Genomic DNA, 24,047 nt, shown 5'->3' on the forward strand with positions numbered 1-24,047 from the left:
TCTGTGTGACTGTGGCGAGGATGAACAGACTCCGCAGCACGTTCTGCAAGCTTGCCCTCCCGTTGCCTCCCTGCGCGACCTGGCCAGAGAGGACAACTCCCGATGCTAAACTTTGGGGCACTGTTCATAAGATCAGCAGGCCTCAGACGACGAGTGACACAACCGTCAAACGCTGAAGAAGAAGAACATTAACGAAGCGGGAGTATCGTATGTTTGTCAACAGTCACTGCCAAGTGCATACAAGTCTAAAGAGCAAGAAAGGTATAAGTATTTATGAACTATAAGCTTAGTTCCATCATGACGTTATTTTGCGTATTACGTCATCTTGTCTACGCTGACGTAAACACATTCCACCAGGGTGGCGGTCTGAGTGTGGTTCAAGAACAACGAGGAACCCATCAACCCATCAACTAAGCTTTTTTCCCCTCTGTTTTATTCAAGGAATCGCTGTAAGTATATATTTACTGTTACCGCCACGTCTCACGTTCTTTCTTCTAGCACGGCATTACGATTTAGTGGTTGAGGCGAGCTCTAAACACAGGCGGAAGGTATCGTTCACTGGACCACTACTATGAAAGTAGTGGTCCAGTGAACGATTACTTCCGCCTGTGCTCTAAAGTCCTCTAAACCCACAAGAAATCAGCAATATAACTATTGCTCTTGTTCCATGTTGTTCGTCCTGTTTGTATTGTTTCGTCAGGGCCCAGTTGCTGCTCTAGGTAGCACTGGGTGGTAGGCTATAGCCCCACAGCCTTTGGCCTGAAATGGGCTGTAGTGCGCATCGTGAAAAGAAGTAGCTTGCCTACCAATTCAACCCACCCCTGTTTTTGACTCCCCTGAGTAAACAGCAGAGTCTTGGGAATGAGCGTCCTGCCGGACGGCCGTCCGTAGACAAAAACCTAACGCTGAGGTTATCTCGGATGTTTTTGAAGCTAGAGCTTTGAAACTTTGCACACTTCTAGGGTGTGATGATCTCCAGACAAGACCCCAGTTTGGTTGACCATCGTCAAATGTTGGGGTCACAGCGGGGTCATGTTCGGTTCCTAAGAAGTAAACATTGAGGATTTATCTGATGGTTTTGAAGCTATTTTGCGTTATTTGTACACACTTGTAGGAATGATGATCTTAAGACATGACAACAATCGTGTTTGTTTTAGTCAAATTTAAAGGTCACAACATGAAAATGTTTGCTGGAGAAGATCAATCACCACTAAAAATATCCACTGAGCTAACAAGGAAATAAGTCTCCACTTCATCAAAATATGATGTCATTGTTTGATTTGAGCTCACAGCTGTCTGCCCAGTAATTTAGGGTAATTTAGTTCTGGCTAGGCTAATGGTTATGACATCATGCTATGACATCATTGTGGCAGAAATGAGGTCACCCAAGTGTCTGAGGACACATTTTTGTTGTCTTGGTCAGCCAAGTATCAGTCCTGCTAAATTAATAGGATGCATCTGGGTCAAACGAGGGTGTTGATTTATAGTGGTGGGAGTGGCCTGGTTTTAGGGCAAGTTTGTTTCTGGGGTATTCTTACGATAGAATAACTAAATAATTTTGAATTTTGCATGAGTTTGGGGCAATTATAGCAGGAAAAATTAACATTGTCTTGCACATTATTTTATGAGGGTGGTATGTACAGCAGTGGGGAGAGAGAGAGAGAGAGAGAGAGAGAGAGAGAGAGAGAGAGAGAGAGAGAGAGAGAGAGAGAGAGAGAGAGAGAGAGAGAGAGAGAGAGAGAGAGAGAGAGAGAGACGCAGCAGTAGAATTGCACGCTCAAGTCCGTACGAACACAACAGAGAAAACACCAACAACAACAAACAAACAAACAAACCAAGAAACAAACAAATTTGAAACGACAACGGGAATTGGGGGTTGTGAAGTGTATATCTAAGAAGCCTTTTGTATACTTATGGTTATTGTCAACTTCTTGTCAACTATTTTGCGATATTTCACCATATTTACAACATAGCATTTCTTATTCATGTACAGGTTTTCCCGTTCAAACGACCGCCAACGCCACCTACCGGTGACATAGCAGAACAGTGCCTATTTGAGAGCTTGTCTTGCTTTGAAACCCATCTTAAGAAGGAAGCTCATGGTAAAAGATCAATGAATGAATGAATGAAGCTTTCCAGGACCATCGTAACAATTAGCACAAGAGCACGTTAAGCTCCAAGCCATCGGGGCAGATACAGCGATCTCCCCATCAACGCCCTCGCCCTAAAATCATGTTTATAAGTCAACAAGTCAGTGAAAGATCCGCTAAACCGGCCACATCATCCGAAGAGCAACAATATTCATGCTGAATTTGAAGGTTAAATCTGACTTCCGGTGAATATATAAGCACGCTTTCAGTGAGAGAGAATAAAGGAACGGAGAGAGAGAGAGAGAGAGAGAGAGAGAGAGAGAGAGAGAGAGAGAGAGAGGTTTTCGACATCAAGATGCAGGATCTAGATTTCCGAACCCCCTTCCCCCGGCGTGAGACGATGCGGCAGACGCGACGGAGAGTGCTGAAGGAGAGGCAGATGGGGGATGCCTACCTCAGGCACCGGGCGGTACAAATCGCCGACGCCTATAGGTCAGACCCACTGTTTTGGGCTTAATGTTCTATTGCTTGCAGCTTCTTTTTCTTATTACATCTGCATGATGGTTTCTGTGTCTCTTAGCTCTCCCTCTGTGTGTGTGTGCGTGTGTGTGTGTGTGTGTGTGTGTCTTCAAGTTCAAGTTTTATCAGTCCATAACCCCTGGGGGCATTTTGAACAATAAATACAATCAATACAATCATAATATATACTAACATAATAAATTAAAAAAATTAAAAAAATTATGAAAAACTGTTACAAATTCTATTAATAAAGTCCAAGATATTCTTTAGCAATTTATTCTTTAGTGTGTGTGTGCGCGTGTGTGTGTGTGCAAGTGCGTGTGCGTCTCTCTCTCTCTCTCTCTCTCTCTCTCTCTCTCTCTCTCTCTCTCTCTCTCTCTCTCTCAACATCATCATCATCAACATCATCCTCATCACTTCATCATCATCATCATCATCATCATCATTTACACCATATAATCATTATTAGCATTAGTGTAAACGTTGGTATCGTGTGAATTTTACCGTCGATCACTTTACATGTGTAACCTCAATTGACATGTTGCATGTTTCGCTTTCGATTTGTATGTTGCTTACTTTGTCATTTTGTTGTTTATGTGAAAATGATGACAACAACTAATAACCAACCAACAAGTCACCACCACCCTGTTTGCAGTGTCCCATTGAAGGAAGTTTACTACAAGTCGGTGATACGGAAGACGTTTCCAAACCTGGATCAATTAAGAAAAGAACTGAAGGAAGAAAACATGCACGTGAAAACTCCTCATTACCTCCAGGTGAGAATTAAGCATATTCTACTCTCTCTCCCGTGGCTATGCTTTTGTTTCTGTCTGTCCCTGTGTCTCAGTGTCTGGCTGTGCGTCTGTCCGTACGTCCGTCTCTCTCTCTCTCTCTCTCTCTCTCTCTCTCTCTCTCTCTCTCTCTCTCTCTCTCTCTCTCTCTCTCTCTCTTAAAAAGTTTTTAAAAAATGTGTCAAAAAACACTTAATGTCTGAGTAGTTTAACGCGTTTTGATTTACCACACTTAGTATTACGCCAAAGATATGCTGTGCATTGTATTCTGAACATATTTTTGATGTACTATTGCTACAGGTTCGATTGCTAACAGCTTGTACTTATAATTACTTGCATAGTATGCATTTGATTTTATGAATAACCACATATGTATGCTCTTCATGCCTCATCTTCATCATCATCATCATCATCATCATCATCATCATCATCATCATCATCATCATCATCATCATCATCATCTTTATCATCACGAGCTGAAGTTTTCTGACTTTTTAACTTTTTAATTTTTAATTTTTCAATGTTATCATTGTGTGTCTGTGCGTCCCAAGGACAGATTGTAAGAAAAGGCGTAGCCTTAAATCTTAATCCTTGTTAAATAAAGTTCAATTCAATTCAATTCTCTCTCTCTCTCTCTCTCTCTCTCTCTCTCTCTCTCTCTCTCTCTCTCTCTCTCTCTCTCTCTCTCTCTCTCTCTCTCTCTCTCTCTCTCTCTCTCTCTCGCTCTCGCTCTCTACTCTATTTGCTATGGTACAAAGACAGTTACTGTCACACAAAAAACTATACGTTGCTTTTATTGACTTCAAGAAGGCCTTCAACTCAGTAGACCGTACAAAGCTGTGGAAAGTGTTGCAAAGCAAAGGAATAAAAGGTAAAATGTACCAAGCCATACTTAGTATGTACAACGTTGTTAAAGCAAAAGTTAGGGCAGGAGCCGAGGTCACTGACCTTTTCATGTGTCCGAGAGGCCTGAAGGAGGGAGAAATAAATAGTCCAATTTTGTTCTCACTTTTCATTAACGAATTGGCGGACGAAATTAAGCGAAAAGGACGACACGGTATACAACTTATCCCAGATTTTATTGAGATATTGATTCTCATGTTCGCAGATGACGTTATTTTGATTTCCGACACTGTGTGTGGGTTACAGAACCAGATAAACGTGCTATACCAAACTGCTTGTAATCTTGGATTGACTGTTAATTTAGAAAAATCTAACATAGTTATCTTCAGAAATGGTGGCCACATTGCAGCTATCGAAAAATGGATGTATGGCAATAAGTTGAATAACGTAATGGAAACTGTGAACATGTATAAATACTTAAGAATTTACTTTTCTACAAGGTTGACATTTTCTCACACGCTGAACGATTTAGCGCTGCGTGCAAGAAAGGGTGTGATTGGTATTTTTAAGGTACTGTTGACTCTAGGAGAAAGATCACCAAACATATTCTATAAACTATTCGACTCCCAGATCCAGCCCATGCTCAATTATGCGGCAGAAGTCTGGGGCCTTGATGCAGACCATTCACCTATTGAAAAGGTGCATCTGTTTGCCCTTAAGAGGTTTCTGAACACAAGCATGAAAACACCAAACACACTTGTGTATGGAGAAACTGGCAGACACCCGTTATTTGTCAACACGTTTGTTAAGTCCATACGATTTTGGTTGCGCATCCTGAAAATGCCTAGTCATCGATTGCCACAGAAAGCTTATAAAATGCTGCTTTATTTACACGAACAAAATAAAAGAACATGGGCGTCATCAGTTTGCTATGTGCTATACAAATACGGCTTTGACCAAGTTTGGATTCAACAAGGCGTTGGCAATGAAAATGCGTTCATAACGGAATTCAAGAACAGACTAGTCACATTATACAAGCAAGAGTGGATAGAAACCGTACAAAGCAAAGAACGATTCCTTTTCTATAGCACTTTCAAGTCAGCCTTATCTATGTCTTCATACTTAAATGACCTGAAGCACGTCAAAGCAAGAAACTGCCTGATTAGGCTAAGACTTGGTGTCTCGCCACTCAAAGTGCATCGATTACGAGTCGACACACTCGGTCGTCAACAGCTGTAGATTACTTGTGTCCATTCTGCGCAAACGAGACCGAAGATGAAATTCATTTTGTTTTGAAATGTCCAAAATATGCTGGTATTCGTGAGTACTACATACCTGCAAAATATTACAACCGTCCATGGCGCTACTTCTAGCGACACCAAACAGATCAATATTACTTAGACTTGCAACCTTCATCATGAACGCGTTTAAAATACGCAGTGAGTGGGGACAGTGAATATGATATATTGCACGATCTTGTTTTATGTGTATGCTATTTTTGTTGTTTTTGTCGATTGCTTAAAAAATAGTAATAATGTTTTGTTTTTTTGAAAACGTTAATGTGATGCTATGTATCAGAGATGCAACGATTATGCATATATATAACTGCTTGCAGATTTGCGTGTGGAAGGGCATGTGAAGGAATAGATGGAGGGATGAATAGAAGGATGACGGATGAATGGTTGGACAGACAGACGGATGATTAGATGGATGGAGGACAGAGGGACATGAGATGGATAGAAGGATGGATGGATGGATGGTTGGCTGGATGGCTGGATGGATGGATGGATGGACGGAAGGATGACAGAGAGACATGAGTGAAGTGCGACAGAGACTGGATTTTGTGCTGATGCATTACTGTCCTTTTACAAACGTTTTGCTGTTGTAAATGCCTGTTTCCACTGTCGTCATGTCGACTGTCATTACGATGATGATGATTTGTATTATGATTAATATTACTATGATTATTTTTCATGAAGCATGAATGTTGAAACTTTGTACACCCCGAATTGAAATGGGCCCAAGGCCTAATCAATAAACCATCCAGACTCCAGACTCCAGACTCTCTCTCTCTCTCTCTCTCTCTCTCTCTCTCTCTCTCTTTCTCTCTCTCTCTCCTCTCTCTCTCTCTCTCTCTCTCTCTCCCTCCCTCCCTCTCTCTCTCTCTCTCTCTCTCTCGCTCTCTCTCTCCCACCCTTTCTCTCTCTCTCTCTCTCTCGCTCTCTCTCTCTCTCTCTCTCTCTCTCTCTCTCTCTTATGTTTGTTAAAAAGTATTCAAGAATTTGTTTCTGCTATCAAAGTTAAAGCAATATGTCGATATCGCAACACTAAAACTATTTTATCATGCCCACATCTTATTCCATATTCATTACGCATCAACTCTTTGGGATGGCGTCTCTGATATTCACATGAAAAAGTTAAACTCTCTACATCGTCGGGCAGTTAAAATCATGTTAAATGGTCCACAATTATCAGCTGATTTGAAATTAAAGAATCTAAACTACCTGCCGCTAGTTAAACAGTTACAGTTTTATAAGACTGTAATGATGTATAAAGTATATCATGGCGAAGTGCCCAACTATATTCAGGACCTATTTCACAGAGTCACCGAAAGGTACGGGTCTATCAATTTTCTACCACCAATACCCAGGATTGATTTGTTCAAAACTAGTCAAGGTTTCTCTGACTCTATGAGTGACACAACCGTCGAACGCTGAAGAAGAACAACATTGATGAAGCGGGAGTATCGTATGTTTGTCAACAGTCACTGCCAAGAGCATAAAAGTCTAAAGAGCAAGAAAAGTCAACAAATTCATACACGATAAGCAATCAGGTTTTAGGCAAAAACACTCATGTCAAACAGCGCTGATCAGCTTAGTTGACCAATGGCCAAACAACATTAATAATAACCAATTCTGTGCTGCTCTATTTGTTGACTTTGCTAAAGTTGTTGACCTAATTGACCATAAACTCCTTATCAAAAAGCTTGAGATTTATGGATTGGCAACTGATTCTGTACTTAACATTTTAAAATCTTTCCTGTCAGACAGACAGCAAAGTACTTATCTAAATCAATCATACTCTTGTAAACAAACAGTAAGGTTTGGAGTTCCACAAGGTTATATTCTTGGTCCTTTACTATTTTCTATCTATATTCATGACCTACCATTATTTGTTAAATGCATGTGTGAACTATTTGCAGATGATACTACAATTCATTCTAGTCACAAAGATCTAAGTGAGCTAGCAAGTCTTCCAAGAAAACATTGATCGATTGCTGGAATGGTCAGAACTAAACCATATGTCACTGAACCCAAATAAAACTAAATACATGCTTCTAACCACTAGACAAAAACGACAAAATCTATCATCAAAATTTCCTAAACTACAAATACAAAATCAAGATGTAACTGAAGTTGATAACCATAAAGTCTTGGGAATAACCATTGATAATAATCTGTCTTGGTCAAAACATTTAGATACACTTTGTAAAAATACTTCCAAAAAAAATCAGTTATCAAAAATTAAACACTTTCTAGAGCTACGCATATAGTCAATTAATTATTGATTATGCGTCCACAGTGTGGGACTCTGCAAGTGCAAACACTTTGAAACACTTGTGCTCTTTACACAGACGAGCTGTTAAATTAATTCTTTCAAAAAATGCATCTCTCTCTACGTCTGATAATACAAAATTAAAGATTCTTCCTATCAAATTAAGATTTACCTATAACAAAGGTGCAATAATGCATAGAATTATGTCAGGGAATGCACCTACATTCATTGCCTCAAATTTCAAACTGAATAATTCAAGAAAACTAAACAAATTAATTACCCAAATCCCTAGAATTGATCTTTGCAAATCAAGTCTTTCTTATTCTGGCGCCTTATTGTGGAACTCCATTCCTGATTTAATTCAAATGCAATTCAGTGAAACTTCCTTCAAAGAACTCTACATGCTGTTTCTCTTGGAAACAAGTAAATACTTCTGTGATAATATTACATCATTGCTTGATATTCATAATGCATTTTGAAATGTCTTTAATTTTTTGACATGTTAATTATATAAATTGTATTGTAATTAACTTAACTTCTATTTCTTCTTGTTGTCAATCGAGTTACCCTCAATGGGCGAGGGCCGGATGTAAAAAAGCATGTATACATTGCTTATTCTGTTACCCTCGATAAATAAATAAAGTTCAAAGTTCTCTCTCTCTCTCTCTCTCTCTCTCTCTCTCTCTCTCTCTCTCTCTCTCTCTCTCTCTCTCTCTTTTTCAAAATTATTTACATTTAGTCAAGTTATCAACATCGAACGCAGAAGAAGAAGAAGTCAAGTTATGACTAAATGTTTTAACGTAGAGGGGGGAATCGAGACGAGGGTGTGGTGTATGTGTGTATGTATACATGTATGTGTGTGTGTGTGTGTGTGTGTGTGTGTGTGTGTGTGTGTGTGTGTGTGTGTGTGTGTGTGTGTGTGTAGAGTGATTCAGAGAAAACTACTGGACTAATCTTCATGAAATTTCACATGAGAGTTCGTGGGTATAATATCCCCTGATGGTTTTTTTCAATTTTTCGATTTATGTCCTTGATGACGTCATATCCGGCTTTTTGTTAAAGTTGAGGCAGCACTGTCACGCCCTCATTTTTGAACCAAATGGGTTGAAATTTTGGTGAAGTAATCTTCGACGAAGCCCGGACTATGGTATTGCATTTCAGCATGGAGACTTAAAAACTAGTTAATTAGTTTGCTCATTAAAGTTGTCATTAAAACCGAATTTTCACTAACAGATTTAAAAATGATTGCATCGTATTCCTCAATTTATCCTGAATTAAAAAAATGCATACATATGTCATGTTTACTCTACAAATGTGCTCAGAATGACAGAAAATAGGTTAAGTAAGTACTGCGTTTCCACGCTACCCGGAGACGAGCGTGACCCGTCTCTATGTTAGGGTGTGGTTAGTCGAGATTATCTTAAATATAGTCTATGCGATGACTGTTTATTGTGTTTATCTGTTACTTTAATGCCGACAGCTTGACTCAATGTTTTTATATCGCTTCACGCGACTTGGTTTTTTTGCATGCGCCATTTGTATGGATCCGTCTGTCTGTCTGTCTGTTTGTCTGACTGTATGTATGTATGTCTCCTTACTTGCTGTGTATTTGTTTGATTACTTGTTAGCTGATGTGCAACCTTTTCTGTATATTCGTCAGTCATTTGTCTGTCTGTTTACTTGTTTAATTTTGATGAGTGAATGATGCTTTTCATCACAATTTCCCAGCGCCTCAGTTTTAGTATACTGCCATGGTTTTCTCTGTGTCTGTCAACTGTAGTACCTCGCAACAGCTTCCATGACTTAGAGTGCCTATTTTGGAATAGCATACCCACCTTGGTACCTTACAGCAGCGTTCATGAATTCGGGACAGTTTTCTTAGACAGTGGTGGTACCTTGAAACAGCTTCCCTGCATAAGTTGGAACACTATTCTTGAACATGACCATGCACAATGCAGCGTGTTTATGCACATCTGTGATAAAGTGTGGCTCTTCGCATGGAGGTCTACATGATTCACCTTTAAGTCCGCATTTTGTCTTCTTCTTCTTCTTCTTCTTCTTCTTCGTTCATGGGCTGAAACTCCCACGTTCACCCATGTTTTTGGACGAGTGAATTTTTACGTGTATAACCGTTTTTACCCCGCCATTCAGGCCGCATACGGCGATTTTTGGGGGAAGCATGCTGGATATTTTCGTGTTTCTATAACCCACCGAACTCTGTCATGGATTACAGGATCTTTTCCATACGTACTTGGTCTTGTGCTTGCGTGTACACACGAAGGAGGATAAGGCACTAGCACTTATATGTGAGGATAACAGCGAACGACAATAAGAAGATATGTGAGAATAAGTACTAGCAGGTATGCATATAAGTTGACCTTGGAGATCGGAAAAATCTCAACCCTTAACCCACGAAGCGGCCGCGGCCGGGATTTGAACTCACGACCTTCCGATTAGGAAGCCGATGTCTTTTGGTGTCAGCTCGGAAAAAGGGGACGCGCGGTCGAAGCAAAAAGGTTTCTACTTCAATCGGAAGAGGACAGAGCCCAAGGGCATTTTCTAGTATCTACCGTATACGAGTAACTTTATTGTGTCTTTGATTGAGTTCTAGTCTGTCTCCTGACTTATCTTGCCTACTCCGAGGCTTCGGTCGTCGAGTTTTGCACAGCTTTCCTCCTGTGTGGAGACGAGGCGTGTCCTGACGGCGAGGTACCGATTCGCTCCCTCCTATTTCGCCCCCGCTTTGTAGTAGCCGACTTCACGGTCTACTTGCTTTCAAATTATGAAGGGTGTCAACTCGCCCCCGCAAACAGTGCCAACTCGCCCCCGCAAACAGTGCCAACTCCCCCCCGCAAACAGTGCCAACTCGCCCCCGACGTGTATTCCATGCCGATCAAGTTGACTTTTGACGTTTCTCGTGCTGAACTTAAGTTCAACATTACCCAAACAAGTTATATCAAAAAAACAAGTCGCGTAAGGCGAAATTACTACATTTAGTCAAGCTGTCGCACTCACAGAATGAAAATGAACGCACTGCATTTTTCACTAAGACCGTATATCATCGTCAGTCACTCGCTCGTGGAAAAGTCAGTGAAGTCGACAAGCCAGTATAGCGCGGTAGTGGTTGCGCTGAGCAGGATAGCACGCTTTTCTGTACCTATATTCTTTTGACCTTTCTGAGCTTGTTTTTAATCCAAACATAACATATCTACATGTTTTTGGAATCAGGAACCGACAAGGAATAAGATTACATTGTTTTCAAATCGATTTCGGAAATTTGATTTTAATAATAATTTTCATATTTTTAATGTTCAGAGCTTGTTTTTAATCCATATATAACATATTTATATGTTTTTGGAATAAAAAAAAATTATAAAGAGTAAGATGAAATTATTTTTGGATCGTTTTATAAAAATATAATTTTAATTACAATTTTCAGATATTTAATGACCAAACTCATTAATTAATTGTCAAGCCTCCATGCTGAAATGCAATACCGAAGTCCAAGGTTCGTCGAAGATTACTTGACCAAAATCTCAACCAATTTGGTTGAAAAATGAGAGCGTGACAGTGCTGCCTCAATTTTCACAAAAAGCCGGATATATGACGTCATCAAAGACATTTATCAAAAATATGAAAAAAACGTGTGGGGATATCATACTTAGGAACTCTCATGTAAAGTTTCATGAAGATCGGTCGGGTAGTTCTCTCCGAATCGCTGTCCACACCCACATACATACATACATACATACATACACACACACCACGACCCTCATCTCGATTCCCCCTCTATGTTAAAACATTAGTCAAAAATTGGCGGGGAAGTAGCTCAGTTGGTAGCGCGCTGGCTGTGTATCCAGCTGTGGCTGTCTTCTTCGACACACCAGCATTGGGTGTGTCTCGTCAAAGTATCGAAATACGATCATGATAATCAGAGACGAGAGATGATGCATGTGTGTCTTCGTGTTCTCCAAGCCCTGAAACTTTGGCTGTGAACTTGGGATCTTTTTCGTGCGCATGTGTGCACACGGGGGTGTTCAGACACCGAAGAGAGTCTGCACAAAGTTGACTCCGAGAAATATATCTCGCGCACGAAAAAGATCCCAAGTTCACAGCCAAAGTCTCAGGGCTTGGAGAACACGAAGACGCGCATGCATCATCTCTCGTCTCTGATTATCATGATCGTATTTCGATACTTTGACGAGACAAACCCAATGCTGGTGTGTCGAAGAAGACAGCCACAGCGGGCTTGTTCGAGTCAAAGTATCACACCATATCTTCAGCATATTACCAATACCTGTCCCAATATAGGCCAACTGGTCTAAGAGGACGTTAAACCCTAAATAGTCAGTCAGTCAAAACTTGACTAAATGTAAAAAGACACGTTTACCTGAGTTTTACCTTCCTGACTCACTCGAGTTCAGCACTGTTCACCTTGTTGTCGGTAATCTTTAGCGTTGTAAATTCACAATCCGGCGGCAGTTTTTACTTATTTTTGATCAGTACAAGTCTCTGTAATCAAGCCAAAGAATACTTATCGTGAAATTAATTGACGAATTGAGTTACAACCTTAAGCAGAATTAATTAATATGGCATCTCTGGAGGATGTGTTCAGTGGTCTGATTCTCTAGCCCACAGCTGCAAGTAGGGGAGGGGACCAGCTTCATCTTTTGGGACACTGATGTTCAACATAAACCTTGTTGTCCGTGACTCCGTGCAGGTGGACAATGACGGGCAGGTGTTCGGACACAGCACGTTGTTGGGAAACAAGATGCCGGAGCAGTTCATTCGGACCACCAAGAATGCCTCGTGGCGAGCCTACCGCTACCGCCATGACAATGCCCCCGATGGTATCCTGTATTCCTCCATCAGCAACCACAAGATGCCCCAGCCACTAACATCCGCCTATCAGAACTACCTTCACCTCGTCACCGATGTGAGTACTGATGACATGGTTCTCATGTCTCATGCCTCATGTCACAAGGCTAATGTCTCGTGTCTTATTGTCACAACGCTGATAGGTCTCATACCTTATGTCTTAAGACTGATGTCTTATGTCTCATGTCTTTGTTTCACGTCTTATGTCTTATGTCTCAAGGCTGATGTCTCGTACCTCATGTCTTATGTCTCATACCTTATGTCTCAAACTGATGCCTCATGTCTTATGTCCCAAGTCTTATTTCTCAAGGCTGATGTCTCTTGCCTTATGTCTCATGTCCTATACCTCAAGGCTGATGTCTCATGTCTTATGACTTATGTCTCATGTGTCATGTCTTATGTCTCATGTGTTATGCCTCAAGGCGGATGCCGTACGTCTTATGTCTTGTGTCTCATGTCTTATGTCTCATGCCTTATGTCTCATGTCGCATGTGTTATGCTATGCCTCAAGTCGGATGTCTTATGTTTCATATGTCTTATGTCTCATGTCTTGTGCCTCAAGGCGGATGTCCGTCTTATGCACCATGTCTTATGTCTCATGTCTTATGCCGCAAGGCGGATGTCTCATGTCTTATGTCTCCTGTCTCATGCCTCAAGGCGGATGTCTTATGTCTCATGTCTCATGCCTCAAGGCGGATGTCTTATGTCTCATGTCTTATGCCTCAAGGCGGATGTCTCATGTCTTATGTCTCATGTCTTATGCCTCAAGGCGGATGTCTCAGCATGTCTTATGTCCCAAGTCTTATTTCTCAAGGCTGATGTCTCTTGCCTTATGTCTCATGTCCTATACCTCAAGGCTGATGTCTCATGTCTTATGACTTATGTCTCATGTGTCATGTCTTATGTCTCATGTGTTATGCCTCAAGGCGGATGCCGTACGTCTTATGTCTTGTGTCTCATGTCTTATGTCTCATGCCTTATGTCTCATGTCGCATGTGTTATGCTATGCCTCAAGTCGGATGTCTTATGTTTCATATGTCTTATGTCTCATGTCTTGTGCCTCAAGGCGGATGTCCGTCTTATGCACCATGTCTTATGTCTCATGTCTTATGCCTCAAGGCGGATGTCTCATGTCTTATGTCTCATGTCTCATGCCTCAAGGCGGATGTCTTATGTCTTATGTCTCATGTCTTATGCCTCAATGCGGATGTCTTATGTCTCATGTCTTATGCCTCAAGGCGGATGTCTCATGTCTCATGTCTTATGTCTCATGTCTTATGCCTCAAGGCGGATGTCTCAGCATGTCTTATGTCCCAAGTCTTATTTCTCAAGGCTGATGTCTCTTGCCTTATGTCTCATGTCCTATACCTCAAGGCTGATGTCTCATGTCTTATGTCTTATGACTTATGTCTCATGTGTCATGTCTTATGTCTCATGTGTTATGCCTCAAGGCGGATGCCGTACGTCTTATGTCTTGTGTCTCATGTCTTATGTCTCATGCCTTATGTCTCATGTGTTATGCTATGCCTCAAGTCGGATGTCTTATGTTTCATATGTCTTATGTCTCATGTCTTGTGCCTCAAGGCGGATGTCCGTCTTATGCACCATGTCTTATGTCTCATGTCTTATGCCTCAAGGCGGATGTCTTATGTCTTATGTCTCATGTCTCATGCCTCAAGGCGGATGTCTCATGTCTTATGTCTTATGCCGCAAGGCGGATGTCTTATGTCTCATGTCTTATGCCTCAAGGCGGATGTCTCAGCATGTCTTATGTCTCATGTCTTATGCCTCAAGGCGGATGTCTCAGCATGTCTTATGTCCCAAGTCTTATTTCTCAAGGCTGATGTCTCTTGCCTTATGTCTCATGTCCTATACCTCAAGGCTGATGTCTCATGTCTTATGTCTTATGACTTATGTCTTATGTGTTATGTCTTATGTCTCATGTGTTATGCCTCAAGGCGGATGCCGTACGTCTTATGTCTTGTGTCTCATGCCTTATGTCTCATGTCGCATGTGTTATGCTATGCCTCAAGTCGGATGTCTTATGTTTCATATGTCTTATGTCTCATGTCTTATGTCTCATGTCTTGTGCCTCAAGGCGGATGTCCGTCTTATGCACCATGTCTTATGTCTCATGTCTTATGCCGCAAGGCGGATGTCTCATGTCTTATGTCTCCTGTCTCATGCCTCAAGGCGGATGTCTTATGTCTTATGTCTCATGCCTCAAGGCGGATGTCTTATGTCTTATGTCTCATGTCTTATGCCTCAAGGCGGATGTCTCATGTCTTATGTCTTATGTCTCATGTCTTATGCCTCAAGGCGGATGTCTCATGTCTTATGTCCCAAGTCTTATTTCTCAAGGCTGATGTCTCTTGCCTTATGTCTCATGTCCTATACCTCAAGGCTGATGTCTCATGTCTTATGTCTTATGACTTATGTCTCATGTGTCATGTCTTATGTCTCATGTGTTATGCCTCAAGGCGGATGCCGTACGTCTTATGTCTTGTGTCTCATGTCTTATGTCTCATGCCTTATGTCTCATGTCGCATGTGTTATGCTATGCCTCAAGTCGGATGTCTTATGTCTCATGTCTTATGTCTCATGTCTTGTGCCTCAAGGCGGATGTCTCATGTCTTATGTCTTATGCACCATGTCTTATGTCTCATGTCTTATGCCTCAAGGCGGATGTCTCATGTCTTATGTCTCATGTCTCATGCCTCAAGGCGGATGTCTTATGTCTTATGTCTCATGCCTCAAGGCGGATGTCTCATGTCTCATGTCTCATGCCTCAAGGCGGATGTCTCATGTCTTATGTCTCATGTCTTATGCCTCAAGGCGGATGTCTCATGTCTTATGTCTCATGTCTTATGCCTCAAGGCGGATGTCTCATGTCTTATGCCTCAAGGCGGATGTCTCATGTCTTATGTCTCATGTCTTATGTCTTATGCCTCAAGGCGGATGTCTCATGTCTCATGTCTCCTGTCTTATGCACACGGTATGTATTGCAGGCGATGATTCAGACGAAGAAAAAGGAGGCCCAGATGTCGGGGCTGTCCCGTGCAGGCAGCTTCTTTCTTCTCACACCCTACGAGCGGAAAACGATGAGGTCCAACGTTGAGGCCCGGATGATCAGTGAATCCCCCACGGAATACTTCGGGTGCCGCACGTTTGAGCCGGACAGCGTGAAGAAGTGAGGGCCTGGGTACACTGTATGGACACAATGTGTGCGACAGGTTGTTCAGACTTGGTGCAAAAGCTGTGGTGATAATATTGAAGACGGGCGCTGTGGTGGGGTGGTAAGACGTCGGCCTCTTAATCGGAAGGTCGAGGGTTCGAATCCCGGCCGCGGCCGCCGGGTGGGTTAAGTTTGGAGATGTTTCCGATCTCCCAGGTCAAATTATGTGCAGACCTGCTAGTGGCTTATCCCCCTTCGTGTGTACACGCACGCACAAGAACAAGTGCGCACAGAAAAGATCCTGTACATCATGTCAGAGTTCGGTGGGTTATAGAAACACAAAAATACCCAGCATGCTTCCTCCTAAAGCGGCGTATGGCTGCCTAAAATGGTGGGGTAAAAACGGTCATACACGTAAAATTCCACTCGTGCAAAAACACGAGTGTACGTGGGAGTTTCAGCCCACGAACGCAGAAGAAGAAGTTGCAGAAGCAGGGGTGTTGTTCGGATTTGTTTGTGTCCACTGATTTGCCGTAATCTCTACCCCACAACCCCCCCCCCCCTCTTTCTCTCTCTCTCTATCTTTTTCTCTCTCTCTCTCCCAATCCGTATCTCACTCCCTCTCTTACACACACACAGATACACGCACACGCACGCACGCACGCACACACACACACACACACACACAACACGGTGATACCCCAATACACACACACACACACGCACACACACACGCACAACACACACACACACAACACAACACACCACACACATACCCCCTCCCCCCCCCCCCCCCCAAAACACGCACCTTAACAAACCAACGCATGATTCGACCCCTATGATTATGACTGTGTAGGATCACGGAAGATCTCGCCGGGATAAAGATGGAGAGGAGTCGCAAGGTCACGTTCAAGGGCAGAGGCGGGGTGCCAGGAGACAAATCCTACAAGGCCGGCGGCACTGCCAGGAGTTCCAGAAACACCAGTCACCAGACTTCTGCCAGGAGTTCCAGAAACACCAGTCGCCAGGAAGAAAATCAGGGTGGCGTTATTGTGCCCGCAACCACATCCACGGACGACACGGTGACAGCATCGGAGCCCGACACGGTGACAGCCTCGGAGCCGGACACGGACGCGGAAACGGTTAACGTGTTTGATGCTACTACGTCAGAAGGGGACTGAGGAGGAGGAGGAGGAGGAGCAGGAGCAGGAGGAGGAATATTGAAGCGGAAGCAGAGGAGTAGAAGGGAAAAGAAGGCGAGCTTGTTGAGGGTTGAAGCATGTCAGTAGCACTACTGTCATGTTTGTCGCACAACCATGCAGACGTCATGTTTGTCGCACAACCATGCAGACGTCATGTTTGTCGCACAACCATGCAGACGTCATGTTTGTCGCACAACCATGCAGACGTCATGTTTGTCAGTATGATAGTGTAAAATCGAGCACCAATGTGATGTGTGTTGTTGCACAATCAGACTTTGCGGTCGCCTCCATGCATCCATGTGATATATTTGTGACACCATCAGATGCCGTGTTTGCTAGTATGATAGTGCAAAGCGAAGCACCGATGTGATGTTTTAGTGGCACAATCAGATGTCGTGTTTGCTAGTATGATAGGGCAAAGCGGATTTGCGATGTAATGTTAGTTTGTGGTACAATCAGATGTCGTGTTCGCTAACATGATAGTGCAAAGCGAAGCATTGATGTAATGTTTGTGGCACAAGCCACTTAACGTATGGTTGCTGGCATAATAATGCAAAGCAAAGCGCTAAATGTAATATTATCAGGCATGGGAACTCTATTCGGATCCGAGGATTTCCGAGAATAGCTACACATTTCAGAGGTGGAAAAAAAAACCTTCCGAGAAAAAAAAAATCGAGAGACCAAAAAATCAGTCCAGGAACAAAAAGACAATCTGCCTGGTATGAACAATGTCCTCCATAAAACCGTCCCTTCATTCAGTGAGATTCCGCCCACGTGAGTCACTTTCGCAAACAGTTCGAAAATAATATTAATTCAGTTAAAGAATTGAAATGATCGTTGCATGGTTACTGGCATTACAAAACATGTATGAAATTAGGTCGGTTTTTTGTTTTTTTGTTTTTTTTGCTGTGTAAAATTCAAGAAACATACTCCCAGAATGCGCCAGATTTCACATAATTTAATCATGCCCCAGGAACCCCTTAGTTTTCGAGGGATTTTTCTTTAACTCAATCCCCATGCCTGAATATTTGTGGCACATTTTACCTTTGGTGTTACCAAGCAAGATAGTGCAAAGCAAAGCCAGCGCTAATGTAATGTTTGTGCACAATTACCTGGCACAACAGTGCAACTTAAAGCGCTAATGTACTTTTTGTGGCACAACTATCAAGCATTCTAGTGCAAAACAAAGCACTAATTTAGTGTCTGTGACACAATTAACTAGCATAATAGTGCAAAGCAAAGCGCTAATTAAATGTCTGTGACACAATTAACTAGCATAATAGTGCAAAGCAAAGCGCAAATTTAGTGTCTATGACACAACTAACTAGCATAATAGTGCAAAGCAAAGCGCTAATTTAGTGTCTGTGATACAATTAACTAGCATAATAGTGCAAAGCAAAGCGCTAATTTAGTGTCTGTGACACAACTATCTAGCATTATAGTGCAAAACAAAGCGCTAATTTAGTGTCTGTGACACAATTAACTAGCATAATAGTGCAAAGCAAAGCGCTAATGTACTGTTTGTGGCACAACTATCTAGCATGATTATAGTGCAAAACAAAGCGCTAATTTAGTGTCTGTGACACAACTATCCAGCATAATAGTGCAAAGCAAAGCGGTAATTTAGTGTGTAGCACAATTTCCTATCATATAAGTGCAAAGCGAAGCGCAAATGTAATGTTTGTTGCACAATTTCCTATCATATTAGTGCAAAGGAAAGCGCTAATGTACTGTTTGTGGCATAATTGCATGTCTAGCATAAAAGTTTAAAACAAAACCGCTAATGTAATGTCTGTGGCACAACTACCTTTGGTGTTTGTTAGCATAATAGTGCAAAGCAAAGCGGCATCCAGGTGTTGTGTCACAACCAGCCTTGACCTTTATGTAGAAGGTAGGCCCCCAAAAATGTTTGTATTTGTGCATTTGTAATATTTTTGGCACACCAGCACTGTGTTTTTGTGCAGAATAAAACGGGAGAACGAGTATGTTTTGCATCGATGAAAACGCAAAGTGATCGAGGTACCGATGTAATGTCTTTGGCGCAACTAGCACGGCATTTAGTTAGCGAGCGAGCAATGTAATGTGTGTGGCACAACCACCCTTGTCGTTTGTACCGATGTAATATCTTTGGCACAACCAGCACGGAAGTGAGTTACAGAGCGAGCATGTTTAGGATGTGAACATAAACTGAAGCAATGTAATGTGTGTGGCACAATCAGCCTTATCGTTTGTACAGAGGGAAGAGAGTGGGCATATCTGATGTGCGAGCATATGAAAGTGTAAATTAAAATGAGGAACTGGTGTAAATGTTGTTTGGCTCTAACAGCGCTTTCACTTTCGTACAGAAGAAAGTAGACTTGCAGAGATGATGCGCATGCTGTCGGATACGTACAACTATGAAGTCGGGAATTAATTAAGTACGATAATGAGGATACATGCTGTGGCATGCGCGCGCGTGCGTGTGTGTGCATACGTGTGTGTGTGTGTGTGTGTGTGTGTTTTTTTAAGTGTGTGTGTGTGTGTGTATGTGTGTGTGTGTGTGTGTGTGTCTTCCCCAAGTGCGTGAGTGCTTCTTTGTATGTGTGTGTGCACCGTGTTGTGTTTTTTTTTATTAATAAGTTAACTTTTTGTAGTGTGCGCGTGCGCGCACTTGTGTGTGTGTGGGTGTGTGTGTGCGGTGTGTGTGAATGTGTGAGCGAGCTAGTGCATATTTTATCTTGTGCTTGTGTGTACACACTAAGACTGACGGATAAGGCACTAACAGGTCTGCGAATACGTTGATCTGTACACGTGGGTTTAACAAACTCTCCAACCTGAACCCCGAATCTTCCAGTTTGGAGGCCTATGTCCTCACAACTAGGCCAATGCGCCCTGTCACCGTGTATTTAAATCTTGCATGGTAAAAATCCAAGAGATGTGGTCGACAACAGTAAACAATTATTTAAATCGCGTCAAGCGATATCAAAACATTTCGTCTGTCATGAATGGGTCGGCCTGAAACTAGAAGATCAACACTTACAATCTGGGGTCAGTCATCGTCGAGACTACTAAAACCTGGTTAGCAGAAACCCGTTAACCGAGACGGGCCGTTCTGGTCTGGGCGTAGTGTGCCAACATAACATTTGTTGTTGTTGTTGTTTTTACCTCAGTTGCATGCTTCAAACTTTATATTTTGCCCTATTTTCTTTTTTTCTTTCTTTTTTACATTTAGTCAAGTTTTGACTACCTGTAAATGTTTTAACATAGAGGGGGAATCGAGACGAGGGTGGGGGCGGGGATGTAGCTCAGTCGGTAGCGCGCTGGATTTGTATCCAGTTGGCCGCTGTCAGCGTGAGTTCGTCCCCACGTTCGGCGAAAGATTTATTTTTCAGAGTCAACTTTGAGTGCAGACTCTCCTCGGTGTCCGAACACCCCCGTGTGTACACGCAAGCTCAAGACCAAGTGCGCACGAAAAAGATCCAGTAATCCATGTCAGAGTTCGGTGGGTTATAGAAACACGAAAATACCCAGACAAAACTTGACTAAATGTAAAAATGGGAGATGTCGTCGCAACAGGAATGTCTGTTTTCTTCTGTCGTTTAATTTGACTAAATATAAAAATTGAGAGATGTCGTCACAACAGGAATGTCTGTTTTCTTCTGTCGTTTAATTTGACTAAATATAAAAATTGAGAGATGTCGTCACAACAGGAATGTCTTTTTACATTTAGTCAAGTTTAACATAGAGGGGGAATCGAGACGAGGGTCGTGGTGTATGTGTGTTTGTGTGTGTGTGTGTGTGTGTGTGTGTGTGTGTGTGTGTCTGTGCGTGTGTGTGTGTAGAGCGATTCAGACCAAACTACTGGACCGATCTTTATGAAATTTGACATGAGAGTTCCTGGGAATGATATCCCCGGAAATGTTTTTCTTTTTTTCGATAAATACTTTTGATGACGTCATATCCGGCTTTTTGTAAAAGTTGAGGCAGCACTGTCACACCCTCATTTTTCAATCAAATGGATTGAAATTTTGGCCAAGCAATCTTCGACGAAGGCCGGACTTCGGTATTGCATTTCAGCTTGGTGGCTTAAAAATTAATTAATGACTTTGGTCATTAAAAATCTGAAAATTGTAATAATTTTTTTATTTTTTTATATATAAAACCATCCATATTTACGTTCATCTTATTCTACATCATTTCCTGATTCCAAAAACATATAAATATGTTATATTTGAATTACAAACAAGCTCTGAAAATTAAAAATTATGATCAAAATTAAATTTCCGAAATCGATTTAAACACAATTTCATCTTATTTCTTGTCGGTTCCTGATTCCAAAAACATATAGATATGATATGTTTGGATTAAAAACACGCTCAGAAAGTTAAAACGAAGAGAGGTACAGAAAAGCGTGCTATGCAGCACAGCGAAACCACTACCGCGCTGAACAGGCTCGTCAGTTTCACTCCGTTATGCACAAGCGGCGGACTACGGTCAATGTGAACAAATGCAGTGCGTTCAGTTTTATTCTGTGAGTTCCACAGCTTGACTAAATGTAGTAATTTCGCCTTACGCGACTTGTTTCTTCTGTCGTTTAATTTGACTAAATATAAAAATTGAGAGATGTCGTCACAACAGGAATGTCTGTTTTCTTCTGTCGTTTAATTTGACTGAATATAAAAATTGAGAGATGTCGTCACAACAGGAATGTCTTTTTATATTTAGTCAAGTTTTGACTAAATATTTTAACATCGAGGGGGAATCGAGACGAGGGTCGTGGTGTATGTGCGTGTGTGCGTGTGTGTGTCTGTGTGTGTGTGTGTGTAGAGCGATTCAGACTAAACTACTGGACCGATCTTTATGAAATTTGACATGAGAGTTCCTGGGTATGAAATCCCCGAACATTTTTTTCATTTTTTTGATAAATGTCTTTGATGACGTCATATCCGGCTTTTCGTGAAAGTTGAGGCGGCACTGTCACGCCCTCATTTTTCAACCAAATTGGTTGAAATTTTGGTCAAGTAATCTTCGACAAAGCCCGGACTTCGGTATTGCATTTCAGCTTGGTGGCTTAAAAATTAATTAATGACTTTGGTCATTAAAAATCGGAAAATTGTAAAAAAAATTAAAACTTTATAAAACGATCCAAATTTACGTTTATCTTATTCTCCATCATTTGCTGATTCCAAAAACATATAAATATGTTATATTCGGATTAAAAACAAGCTCTAAAAATTAAATATATAAAAATTATTATCAAAATTTTTTTTTCGAAATCAATTTAAAAACACTTTCATCTTATTCCTTGTCGGTTCCTGATTCCAAAAATATATAGATATGATATGTTTGGATTAAAAACACGCTCAGAAAGTTAAAACGAAGAGAGGTACAGAAAAGCGTGCTATCCTTCTTAGCGCAACGAATACCCCGCTCTTCTTGTCAATTCCACGTGCACTGCCTTTGCCACGGGCGGTGGAGTGACGATGCTACGAGTATACGGTCTTGCTGCGTTGCGTTGCGTTCAGTTTCATTCTGTGAGTTCGACAGCTACTTGACTAAATATTGTATTTTCGCCTTACGCGACTTGTTTCTTCTGTCGTTTAATTTGACTAAATATAAAAATTGAGAGATGTGGTCACAACAGGAATGTCTTTTTACATTTAGTCAAGTTTTGACTAAATGTTTTAACATAGAGGGGGGAATCGAGACGAGGGTCGTGGTGTATGTGTGTCTGTCTGTCTGTGCGTGTGTGTGTGTGTGTGTGTGTGTGTGTGTGTGTGTAGAGCGATTCAGACTAAACTACTGGACCGATCTTTATGAAATTTGACATGAGAGTTCCTGGGTATGAAATCCCCGAACATTTTTTTCATTTTTTTGATAAATGTCTTTGATGACGTCATATCCGGCTTTTCGTGAAAGTTGAGGCGGCACTGTCACGCCCTCATTTTTCAACCAAATTGGTTGAAATTTTGGTCAAGTAATCTTCGACGAAGCCCGGGGTTCGGTATTGCATTTCAGCTTGGTGACTTAAAAATTAATTAATGACTTTGGTCATTAAAAATCTGAAAATTGTAAAAAAAAATAACAATTTATAAAACGATCCAAATTTACGTTTATCTTATTCTCCATCATTTGCTGATTCCAAAAACATATAAATATGTTATATTCGGATTAAAAACAAGCTCTGAAAATTAAATATATAAAAATTATTATCAAAATTAAATTGTCCAAATCAATTTAAAAACACTTTCATCTTATTCCTTGTCGGTTCCTGATTCCAAAAACATATAGATATGATATGTTTGGATTAAAAACACGCTCAGAAAGTTAAAACAAAGAGAGGTACAGAAAAGCGTGCTATCCTTCTTAGCGCAACTACTACCCCGCTCTTCTTGTCAATTTCACTGCCTTTGCCATGAGCGGTGGACTGACGATGCTACGAGTATACGGTCTTGCTGAAAAATGGCAGCTACTTGACTAAATATTGTATTTTCGCCTTACGCGACTTGTTACATTTAGTCAAGTTTTGACTAAATGTTTTAACATATAGGGGGAATCGAGACGAGGGTCGTGGTGTGTGTGTGTGTCTGTGCGTGTGTGTGTAGAGCGATTCAGACCAAACTACTGGACCGATCTTTATGAAATTTTACATGAGAGTTCCTGGGAATGATATCCCCGGAATTTTTTTTCTTTTTTTCGATAAATACCTTTGATGACGTCATATCCGGCTTTTTGTAAAAGTTGAGGCGGCACTGTCACACCCTCATTTTTCAATCAAATTGATTGAAAATTTGGCCAAGCAATCTTCGACGAAGGCCGGACTTCGGTATTGCATTTCAGCTTGGTGGCTTAAAAATTAATTAATGACTTTGGTCATTAAAAATCTGAAAATTGTAAAAAAAATAACAAAAATTTATAAAACGATCCAAATTTACATTCATCTTATTCTTCATCATTTTCTGATTCCAAAAACATATAAATATGTTATATTTGGATTAAAAACAAGCTCTGAAAA

General features: G+C 41.3%; 1 protein-coding gene across 1 annotated transcript; it reads left to right on the top strand.

The window, feature by feature from the left end:
• Positions 1–317: 317 nt before the first annotated feature.
• On the top strand, positions 318–19,360 carry LOC138976095 (uncharacterized). Its single transcript, XM_070348916.1, has 6 exons — positions 318–449; positions 1,994–2,582; positions 3,265–3,385; positions 12,519–12,734; positions 15,685–15,866; positions 16,708–19,360. Exons 2-6 carry the CDS (start codon positions 2,446–2,448, stop codon positions 17,030–17,032), a joined length of 981 nt encoding a protein of 326 aa, XP_070205017.1. The 5' UTR covers positions 318–449; positions 1,994–2,445; the 3' UTR covers positions 17,033–19,360.
• The last annotated feature ends 4,687 nt before the right edge of the window (positions 19,361–24,047 follow it).

Source organism: Littorina saxatilis, linkage group LG9 (genome assembly GCF_037325665.1).
Source record: "Littorina saxatilis isolate snail1 linkage group LG9, US_GU_Lsax_2.0, whole genome shotgun sequence".
Taxonomy (NCBI): Eukaryota; Metazoa; Mollusca; class Gastropoda; order Littorinimorpha; family Littorinidae; genus Littorina; species Littorina saxatilis.

Bases quoted from the DNA above. Each gene is read 5' to 3' on its own strand.
- LOC138976095 (XM_070348916.1), top strand. From the start codon at position 2,446: ATGCAGGATCTAGATTTCCGAACCCCCTTCCCCCGGCGTGAGACGATG. The intron at 3,386-12,518 runs GTGAGAATTAAG...GACTCCGTGCAG, and splicing joins AAACTCCTCATTACCTCCAG to GTGGACAATGACGGGCAGGT. The intron at 12,735-15,684 runs GTGAGTACTGAT...TATGTATTGCAG, and splicing joins ACCTTCACCTCGTCACCGAT to GCGATGATTCAGACGAAGAA.